This window comes from Nicotiana sylvestris, chromosome 3 (genome assembly GCF_000393655.2).
Source record: "Nicotiana sylvestris chromosome 3, ASM39365v2, whole genome shotgun sequence".
Taxonomy (NCBI): Eukaryota; Viridiplantae; Streptophyta; class Magnoliopsida; order Solanales; family Solanaceae; genus Nicotiana; species Nicotiana sylvestris.
The window spans coordinates 54,254,722-54,266,394 of NC_091059.1; the positions used below are offsets into that span (position 1 = coordinate 54,254,722).

General features: G+C 43.6%; 2 protein-coding genes across 2 annotated transcripts; both read right to left on the bottom strand.

The window, feature by feature from the left end:
- Window positions 1-5,791: 5,791 nt before the first annotated feature.
- On the bottom strand, window positions 5,792-6,376 carry LOC138887372 (uncharacterized). The gene is made up of 2 exons (XM_070169114.1): window positions 6,077-6,376; window positions 5,792-5,935 (listed from the first exon to the last, which is right to left on the bottom strand). Exons 1-2 carry the CDS (start codon window positions 6,374-6,376, stop codon window positions 5,792-5,794), a joined length of 444 nt encoding a protein of 147 aa, XP_070025215.1.
- Window positions 6,377-6,385: 9 nt separating this feature from the next.
- On the bottom strand, window positions 6,386-8,047 carry LOC138887373 (uncharacterized mitochondrial protein AtMg00860-like). Its single transcript, XM_070169115.1, has 2 exons — window positions 7,748-8,047; window positions 6,386-6,517 (listed from the first exon to the last, which is right to left on the bottom strand). The coding sequence occupies exons 1-2, from the start codon at window positions 8,045-8,047 to the stop codon at window positions 6,386-6,388; spliced, it is 432 nt and encodes a 143-aa protein (XP_070025216.1).
- Between the last annotated feature and the right edge of the window lie 3,626 nt (window positions 8,048-11,673).

Here is an 11,673-nt window from a genome sequence, read left to right on the forward strand (position 1 = left end):
AGGATCCTTAACAGAGTTAACAGTTTGAACTTTGAGTTTATTTGTTTGTTTGGTTATTTATTTGTTTATTTATTTATTTGGTTTTCTCTTTTGCCACATCCAAACTCCAAATTAAAGTATTGTATACGGTCGAAATCAGGTGTTCCCGATTTAGTGGGCTCGAGGAACTGTTTCGAGACTGAGTTCAAAATGGTCTGGGCTCGAGCCCGATGGTAGAGTTCGAAGTTCGAACATCAAAATGTCAAGATCGAGCGTGACCAACCTCAAGATAATGCCGTTGTAATTTTGTAAAAGAAAATGCAAGATTCCCGCAATGGCCTAAAGATCAAAGCGTAAATTCCGGAACGGATTTGTACGAATTCGTACTAAACGTTTAGACAGCTGTCCAATTAGATTCCTTACTAAAAACGGAAATGTACCTTATTTAGGACTCCCCTATTATATAAAGGGGAGGCCATCCATTTGTAAGATCATCAATCATTGGCAAAAGAATATACTCTCTTACTTTCTTGCTCATTACTTATCAGAATTGTCTCTTTGCTTTATTGTTTTTACTTTACTGTTCTTGTTGACCTAACTCAAGGCCATCATAGCTCGAGGTCAAGATTTGCTCAAACACTGGTTTGATTCGACTCATATCTTTAATTTATATGTTATATTTTTTGGTTATTAATTAGTATTGAATTAAATCATGTATCTTTAAAACCATAAATAAGTTTAATTGTTACTCGTAATTTTGAGGTAAACAGTTTGGCGCCCACCCGGGGCTAAAGATAATAGTAATTGTTTTTGTGCTGATGTTGATAGTACACATTATTTTCACACTTGTTCTTGTCAAAGATTCTTTATTTTCAGGTTAAAACATATCAAACCACAGAACGGGCCCGTATATGGTGACGACGGTCTTGGATTTCACGGGAAAAATGACAACATGATTGCTCCAGGAGTCGGGGTGCCACTGGTTAACCCTGGGGAAGTGCATGCTGCCAACCCCAGTCGATGTCAGTTCGCACATTGCTCTGAACGCGGATTTAGGTGCGGTCCCCGAAGGGAGTGTGTGCAGGGAAGGCCGAACTGGTGGCCAAAGAACTCTGGGCATGGGAGACGGGGGAGTTAGTCTCCAAGTAATATTCGAGATGTTGCAGGCTCAATAGGCCGCTATTGCTCAGCTTTAGAGTCAACATAGAACCTCGAGCGTGGTCAAGCCGGAAATCACTCGCTGTGCCGAGCCAGTGCCGGAAAGATCAAATGGTAGCGGATCAAGGGTTAACCCTACTATTATGAAGATGCTCGAGGAGCTCACCAAAAGAATTGAGTCAGGAGAAAAGAAAATCGAAGATAATGACAAAAGAGTGGAAATATACAATTCCCGAGTTGATCAAATACCAAGGGCACCCCCGATCATAAAAGGTTTGGATTCATAAAAGTTCGTACAAAAGCCTTTTCCTCAAAGTGCTACTTTGAAGCCTATCCCAAAGAAGTTATGTATGTCGGATATCCCGAAATACATTGGAACCACCGATCCTAATGAACATATCACTATATATACATGTGGGATAAAGGGAAATGACTTAGAAGACGATGAGATCGAGTCTGTTTTGTTGAAAAAAATTGGGGAAACTCTATCAAAGGGTGCAATGATTTGGTATCACGATTTGCCACCGAATTCCATCAATTCATTCACAATGTTAGCATATTTATTTGTGAAAGCACACGCCGGAGCCATAAAGGTCGCAACGAGGAAATCAGATGTCTTCAAGATAAGACAAAGGGATAATGAAATGCTGAGGGAGTTCGTGTCCCAATTTCAAATGGAATGTATGGAGTTACCGCCAGTCTCCGATGACTTGGCCGTTCAAGCTTTCACTCAGGGGTTAAACGAGCGGAGCTCGATAGCATCACAAGAGTTGAATCAAAATCTGATTGAGTATCCAACTGTAACTTGGGCAGATGTGCACAATCGATATCAATAAAAGATTAGGGTCGAGGACGATTAGATAAGAGCCCCTTCGGGTTCAGTTCATCCAAATAGATAAAGCCCTGAGGGATATTGACAGGGAATAGAGGTCGAACAGAGAGTGGTATCAGCCATATTTCGCAGATTGAAGGAACAGTGGCTAGGGCGCAATTCATCCCGGAATGATCGAGGGAAAAATCCTCGGGGGCTCATGAGTAAGAATGGTTTTGATAATCATATTGTCCCCGTAGAAGCACCTCGATTATCAGAGTATAATTTCAGTGTCAGTGCATCGAGGATTATCTCAGCTATCGGAAGGATCAAAGATACCATGTGGCCCAGAACCATACAAACTGATCCTTCTCAAAGGAACCCAAACTTGATGTGTAAATATCACGTGACACATGGCCATAAGACTGAATATTGCAGACAATTAAAGGAGTAGGTAGCTCGATTGTTCAACGAGGGCCATCTTCGAGAATTCCTTTGTGATCGAGCTAAGAATCATTTCAGAGACAGAGACGTCAATAGGAAAAATGATTAGGGAGAACTACAACATGTCATTCATATGATCGTTAGAGGGGTTGATATACCATAAGGGCCCGTGTTCAAGTGCACTAAGGTGTCGATTACCAGTGAGAAACAAACCCGAGATTATGTACCCGAGGGTTCCTTATGATTCAACGACGAAGAAGCGGAAGGCATTTCTCAACCACACAATGACACTCTAGTAATCTATCTTGTTAAATAAAGTTCAAGTTAAGCGTGTTTTAGTGGATCCAGGTAGCTCGGTAAACATCATCCGGTCAAGGGTCGTGGAGCAGCTCGGTCTGCAAGACCAAATTGTGCCTGCGGCTCGGGCCTTGAACGGCTTCAACATGGCCAGTGAAACTATCACGACCCTAAAACTGACTCGGTCGTGACGGCACCTATCGTGAAACTAGGTCAGCCGACAAAACCCAAAACCAACGAGAAAATCATAAGAAATCATTTTAAGCTATTAATTAACTAAAATCCCATAATATAAGTTTAAATAAGGAGTGCAAAAATATAACACAAGCCCAACGTCAGGGTGTCACCAGTCATAAGCAACTACAAACCCGTCTAAGAACAAGAAATGCTAACATAGTCTAAATATAAAATACTAAGACAATCTGAGTAAGGTAAGAAGGAGAAGTGCAGGGCTGCGAATGCCAAGGAGCTCTCTAGCCAACTCCGGAGACTTGTTGGAAGACTGATCAACACTCACTATCACGTCCCAAGACTCCTGGATCTGCACACAAGGTGCAAGGCATAATGTGAGTACGCCAACTCAGTAAGGAATAAAAATAAAAGCAGTTGAGCAGTAAGAAAACAGGTAAATCCACGTCATAACACTACAATAAAACAGTATATGTCTAGAACAATACAAAAAATCCATTAACTTGTAAAAACAACTCAGTTTCAGTAAAACCTTTTTAACACATCTTTCAATAGTTTCAAACAATAGATGAAATAGTGAGTAAAAAACAATAGGAACATAAATAGCCCCTCAGGCAAAACATGTATCATAAACCGCCCCTCGGGCAAAATATCAATAGAACCAGCCCCTCGGGCTACCTCACAATCACTCGTAATCAGCCCCTCGGGCAACAACATGAAACAACAACAGCCCCTCGGGCAATATCACATCACTCACACTGGGTACCTGCACTTACTGGGGGTGTTCAGATTCCGGAGAGGATCCTACAGCCCAAGCGCTATCACAAGCCATCTTGTGGCATAACAAATCAAGCCCTTAACCTCTCATACATGACAAATCAGTACAATATGCTGTGGCGTGCAACCCGATCCTATAATATCCTTAAAACACAGGCCCTCGTCCTCACTCAGTCAGAAACCTCTCAAGCCCCTCAGGCAACAATAAAACAAGATGTTCAACCCAAAATATCATTTGAAATATCAAAACAGAGTAAATACGGCTGAGTAAAATATAACATGACTGAACAGTGATATTAAGTCAAAACAGTGAGAAGTAGTAGTAAAAAGCCGCTAAGGGTCCAAACAGTTGGCACGAGGTCCAAATATGGCATTCAGCCCAAAACATAGTAATACTTTCCAAAACACAATAGTATCAAATAGTTTTCAATCAAATACGCGACTTAATAATCCTACGGGGGACGGATTAGGTCAAAATACCCAACGGTGTGTGCCCCTACGCTCGTCATCTAGCATGTGTGTCACCTCAAAGTAGCACCACGATGTGAAATCTGGGGTTTCATACCCTTAGGACAACATTTACAATCATTACTTACCTCATTCCGGTCCAAACTCTAGCCCGCGATGCCCTTGTCTCTCGAATCGGTCTCCAAATGTCCTGAATCTAACCAAAACCATATTCATGTTGTCAATATAAGATAAAGGAGCAAAGACCAAGCAAAAATGATCAAATTATATCAAAAATTCTGAAATCGGCCAAACGCGACCCCCGGACCCACGTCTTAGATTTTGAAGAAAATCACATCACTAGAATTCTTATCCTTTCACGAGTCTATACATACCAAGAACATCAAAATCCAAATGGCCCCTCAAATCCCCAAGGGAAACTCTCTAATACCAAGCCCTAATTCTCCAATTTTAACCCTTAATTTCCAATAATTTCAAGCCTTATCAGTAAGAAAATTCCATATAATCGAGTATTGAGTTCAAAAATCTTACCTCCAGGCGTTACCCCTTTAATCTCTCTTCAAATCCTCTCAAAAAGCTCCAAATCCATCTCAAAAATGGAGGAAATAAGCTGAAAATTACGAAGATGACCTTTTATACTTCCTGCCCAGGCATCTCACACCTGCGGCTCTCTTTTTGCATCTGCGGACCGCTTCTGCGGTCAAAATAACTGCACTTGTGGTTTTTCACTTAAGGGCCAGCTTCCGCACCTGCGCCCAAGGCTTCGCACCTACGTGCTTATAGTTGTGGTAATTCATCCGCTCCTACGACTAAATCCGCTCCTGCAACTGTCTCCACGCACCTTCGATCATCGCGCCTATGGTACCCAATCCGCAGGTGCGGAACCAACAGAAGCAACAATTTCTGCAACACAACTCAAGTCCAAACTTCCTGACAAACATCCAAAACCATCATGAGGCCCTCGGGACCTCAACCAAACATTCCAACAAGTCATATATCACTATTCAAACTTGTACCAATCCACGGAACACTCAAAACAACGCCGAAACACCAAATCACCTCTGATTTAAGCCTAAGGATTCCAAAACTTCCAAATTCCGCAATCGATCAAAAAGTCTATCAAACCTCATACAAAATGACCTAAAATTTTGCACACACGTCCCAAATGACACAACGGACCTGCTCCAATTTTTGGAATTCCATTCCGACCCCGATATCAAAATTTCCACTACCAACCGAAAAACGCCAAAATTCCTATTTCGCCAATTCAAGCCTAAATCTACCACGGACCTACAAAATACATTTCGATCATGCTCTTAAGTCCCAAATCATCTCAAGAAGCTATGCGAACCATAAAAACTCAATTCCGAGATCGTTTACTCACAAGTCAACTTCCAGTTGACTTTTCCAACTAAAGCTTCCCCAAAAAGAGACTAAGTGTTTCATTTCTCTACAAAATCACTCTGAACCCAAACCAACCAATGCGATACGATGAAATGTAGCTGAACAACACATAATGAAGCAGAAATAGGGAAAACGAAGCGGTAACTCATGAAACAACCGGTCGGGTCGTTACATCCTTCCCCTCTTAAACAAATGTTCGTCCTCGAACGAGTCAAGAAACCTACCTGAAGGCTCAAATAGGTGAGGATATCAGCTCAGTATCTCTCACTCAGTCTCCCAGGTAGCCTCCTCCACGGGTCGACCACTCCACTGCACTTTCACTGAAGCTATATCCTTTGATTTCAACTTTCGGACCCGCCTCTCCAAAATAGCCATTGGCTCCACATCATAAGTCAAATCACCGTCTAACTGAATTGTGTTGAAATCCAAAACATGAGATGGATCGCCAATATACTTCCGGAGCATAGAAACATGAAATACCAGATGCACACCCGACAAGCTAGGTGGCAAAGCCATCTCATAAGCCACCTCCCCAATCCTCCGAAGCACCTCAAAAGGACCAATGAACCGAGGGCTCAATTTACCCTTCTTCCCAAATCTCATAACACCCTTCATGGGAGAAAACTTCAGTAGAATTTTCTCCCTAACCATGTATGACACATCATGAACCTTCCAGTCCGCATAACTCTTTTGTCTTGACTGTATTGTACGAAGTCGTTCCTGAATCACCTTCACCTTGTCCAAAGCATCTTGCACCAAGTATGTACCCGAAATCCTAGCCTCACCTGGCTCAAACCAACCAACTGGAGATCTACACCGTCTCCTATATAAAGCCTCATATGGAGCCATATAAATACTCTAGTGGTAATTGTTGTTATAAGGAAACTCCACGAGCGGTAGAAATTGATCCCATGAACCACCCAAATCAATGACACAAGCGCGCAACATGTCCTCTAATATCTGGATAGTGCACTTGGACTGTTCGTCTATCTGAGGGTGAAAAGTTATGCTCAACTCAACCTAAGTACCCAACTTTGTCTGCACAGCCCTCCAAAACTGCGAAATAAACTGATTACCACTATCTGAAATGAGGGAAATTGGGACACCATGCAAGCGAACAATCTCTCGGATATAGATCTCTGCCAACCGCTCTGAATAATAGGTAGTACACATAGGAATGAAGTGCGCGTACTTGGTCAGTCAATCCACAATCACCCAAATAGCATCGAACTTCTTCAAAGTCCGTGGGAGTCCAACTACAAAGTCCATGGTGATCCGCTCCCACTTTCACTCTGGAACATCTATCTGTTGAAGCAAGCGACCGGGTCTCTAGTGCTCATATTTCACCTGCTGACAATTGAGACACCGAACTACAAATCTCACAATATCCTTCTTCATTCTTTTCCACCAATAATATTGTCTCAAATCCTAATACATCTTCGCGGCACCCGGATGGATGGAATACCGTGAGCTATGGGCCTCCTCCAGAATAAACTCCCGAAGCCCATCTACATTGGGCACACATATCCAGCCCTACATCCTCAATATTCCATCATCACCAATAGTCACATCTCTGGCATCGTTGTGTTGAACTTTGTCCTTAAGGACAAGAAAATGAGGATTATCATATTGGTGCTCTCTGATGCGATCAAACAAGGAAGACCGAGAAACCACACAAGCTAAGACCTGACTAGGCTCCGAAATATCCAACCTCACAAACCGATTAGCCAAGGCCCGAACATCAACTGCAAGAGGTCTCTCCCCAACAGGAATATACACAAAGCTACCCATACTTACCGCCTTCCTACTCAAGGCATCGACCACTACATTGGCCTTTCCCGGATGGTACAATATAGTGATATCATAGTCCTTTAGCATCTCCAACCATCTCTGCTGCCTCAAATTGAGATCCTTCTGCTTGAACAAGTGCTGGAGGCTACGATAATCAGTAAACACCTCACAAGACACACCATAGAGATAATTCCTCTAAATCTTCAATGTGTGAACAATGGCGGCCAACTCTATATCATGAATAGGGTATTTCTTTTCATGGGGCTTCAATTGATGAGAAGCATAAGAAATTACTCTACCCTCCTACATCAACACACACCCAATACCAACTCTCGAAGCATCACAATACACTGTATATGAACCTGAAGCTTATGGAAAAACTAACACTGGAGCTGTGGTCAAGGCAGTCTTGAGCTTCTGAAAGCTAACCTCACACTTATCTGACCACCTGAATGGAGCACCCTTTTGGGTCAATTTGGTCAAGGGTGATGCAATATATGAAAATCCTTGAACTAACCGACGGTAATAACCCACCAAACCAAGAAAACTATGAATCTCTGTAGCTGAGGACAGTTTGGGCCAACTCTGAATCGCCTCTATCTTCTTCGGATCAACCTGAATACCCTCACTAGACACCATGTGCCCAAAGAAAGCCAATGAACTGAGCCAAAACTCACACTTAGAGAACTTTGCATAAAGCTTCTCCTCCCTCAATCTCTGCAATACCATTCTTAAATGTTCGGTATTCTCTTCCTGACTACGCGAGTATACCAAAATATCATCAATGAATACAATAACGAACGAGTCGAGAGAAGGCTGAAACACGTTGTTCATCAAATGCATAAACGCTGTTGGGGCATTGGTCAGCCCAAAAGACATCACAAGGAACTCATAATGACCATATCAGGTCCTGAAATCTGTCTTAAGAATATCCGAGTCCCTGATCTTCAATTGGTGGTACCTTGAACGGAGATCAATTTTTGAGAACACTCTCGCTCCCTAAAGCTGGTCAAATAAATCATCGATACGAGGCAAATGATACTTGTTCTTGGTTATAACTTTGTTCAACTGCTTGTAATCAATGCACATCCTCATCATGCCATCCTTCTTCTTCACAAATAGAACAGGAGCACCCCAAGGCGACACACTAGGACGAATAAAACCCTTATCAAGGAGTTCCTGAAGCTGCTCCTTCAACTCCTTCAACTCGACTGGTGCCATACGATATAGTGGAATAGAAATGGGCTAAGTGCCCCGCACCAAATCAATACCAAAGTCAATATCCCTGTCTGATGGTATGCCCGGCAAGTCTGCAGGAAATACATTCGGGAAGTCCCTCACTACCGGGACCGAATCAATGGTAGGAGTCTTTGCACTGACATCCCTCAGAAAACCTAAGTAAGAAAGAAAACCCTTACCAACCATCCACTGGGCCTTCAAAAATGAAATCACCCTACTGGGGACAAAATCAGTCAAACCTTGCCACTCAATCTGTGGCACACCCGGCATAGCCAATGTCATTGTCTTAGCATGATAGTCCAAAATAGCACGACACAAAGATAACAAATTCATGCCCAATATCACATCAAAATCGACCATACAAAGCAACAGAAAGTCCACTCGGGTCTCCAAACCCCCAATAATCACTACACACGATCGATATACGTGGTCTACAACAATAGTATTGCCCACCGGAGTAGATACACGAATAGATGAAACAAGAGACTAACGAGGCATATCCAAATAACGAGCAAATTATGATGAATATGAAAAAGTGGAACCAGGATCAAATAACACTGAGGCATCTCTATGGCAAACTGAGACAATACCTTTAATAACAGCATCTAAAGCAATAGGATCAGGTCTGGCTGGGAGTGCATAGAAACGGGCCTTACCACCACCTGATTGGCCTCCTCCTCTTAGGGGGGACCCCTAGCCAACTATCCTCCACCCCTAGCTGGGTGGGTGGGTGGTGAAGTAACTGGTGCTGAAGCCGATGGCTAACTCCTCTGCTGAGACGAACCCCCAAGATGACGAGGACACTGCCTCCACATATGCCCTAACTTTCCACACTCATAACAACCCCCTGGTGCTGGAGACGGGGACTGAAAGGAACCCCTAGAACTGGGATGACTAGTAGAAGAACCTGGCATGGAAGATCCCTGAACTGATGGAGCACAGGACGAACTTTGGGCTAGAAGGGCACTAAGCAATGAATGGCCCTGATGAAAACTGTGAGAACCATGGCTCGACGATGCCCCACAATAACCTGGGCGAGCTGACTGTGAATGGATGGCCTCTGCATGCTGAAACTGACCCCAATGAGGAGCACCTCTGAAACCTCCCTGACCACGAGAAATCTTAGCCTCCCTTTCAACCCTCTCCTGACCATGAACCATCTCAATCTATCGAGCTATGTTAACAACCTTATCAAAGGTAGCACCAGATACTCTCTCTCTGGTCATGAGAAACCGAAGCTGAAAACCGAGGACATTTATAAACCTCTTGATCCTCTCTCTATCTGTGGGAACCAACCAGACCGCATGACGAGCCAACTCGGAGAACCGCATCTCATACTGTGTAACAGATCTGTCGCCCTAACAAAGTTGCTCGAACTGCCTGGCAGCTTCTCTCGGTAAGACACAGGTACAAACTTCTTAAGGAAGAGAACGGAGAATTACTTCCAAGAAAGGGGCGTTGCGCCAACCGGCCTACACCTCTTATAAGCCTCCCACCAATTAAGTGCACCCTCGAAGAACTGGAAAGTAGTGAACAAGACATCACTGGTCTCCAAAATACCTGCCGTCTGAAGCATCCTCTGACACTTGTCCAAGAAACCCTAGGCATCCTCACCCTCTACACCACTGAAAGTTGGAGGCTAAAGTCTACCAAACCTCTCCAACCTGTGTTGCTCGCCCTCTAGCATGATAGGAGCTACATAGTTCTGAGCAGCTGCAACCGACTGGACTAGAGGTGCCCCCGATGTCTGAAGTCCCTTCACGACCTGCTTAGGTGTGCGAGCGGTGGGAGTCTGAGCGCCTCCCCTAGCCTGAGAAGTAGCTGGAGCTGTAGTAACTGAGACCGCCTGATTTAGGCCATTGCACACTAATATAATCTTGGCCAGGGCCTTCTAAAGGCCTGGGATAACAATTGGCACAGCCGGTGCCTAAGCTGGTACTACTGGAGAGTCCGTAATTGGGACCTGACCCTGAACTAGGGCGGCTGGTGGATCTACATGCGCTGCCCTAGCTACTGTGTGGGCTATACCCCTGCCCCTACCACGGCCTTGGTTACATCCTCGGCCTCTAGTGGCCCCAACTAGTGGTACTGGTGGTCATCTGTCCTGACCGATAGCACGTGTCCTTACCATCTGTAAGAGAATAGAATAACAGAAGTTTAGTTACCAGAATCAAAAGATTTGCACAATAGGAATTCAAGAATGTGAAGCTTTTCCTAAGGTTCTACAGCCTCCCGAGGATAAGTATAGACGTCTCTATACCAATTCTTGAGACTGTACTAAACCTGCTCATGACTCGTAAGAACTATTAACCTAGGCTCTGATACCAACTTGTCAAGACCCTAAAACTAACCTGGTCATGATGGCGCCTACCGTGAAACTAGGCCAGCCGACACAAACCAAAAACCAACGTGAAAATCATAATAAGTCATTTTAAGCCATTAATTAACTAAAATCACATAATATAAGTTTAAATAAGGAGTGCGGAAATATTACACAAGCCCGACGCCGGGGTGTCAACAGTCACGAGCAACTACAAACCCGTCTAAGAACAAGAAAGGCTAACACAGTCTGAAAATAAAATAATAAGACAATATATGTAAGGTAAGAAGGAGAAGTGCAAGGCTGCAAATGCCAAGCAGCTATCTAGCCAACTCCGGAGATCTGCTGGTAGACTGATCAACACTCATTATCACGTCCCAAGACTCCTGGATCTGCACACAAGGTGCAGGGCGTAATGTGAGTACGCAAACTAAGTAAGGAATAAAAGTAAAAGCAATTGAGCAGCAAAAAACAGGTAATTCCATGTCATAACACTACAACAAAACAGTATATGTCCAGAATAATACAAAAAATCCATTAACTCGTAAAAACAACTCAGTTTCAGTAAAAGCTTTTTAAAACATCTTTCAATAGTTTCAAACAAGAGATGGAACAGTGAGTAAAAATGATAGGAACGTAAATAGCCCATCGGGCAAAACATGTATCCCAAACCGCCCCCGGGCAAAATATCAACAGAACCAGCCCTTTGGGCTACCTCAATTAGCCCCTCTGGTAACAACATGAAACAAAAACAGCCCCTCGGGCAATATCACATCACTCACATTTGGTACTCACA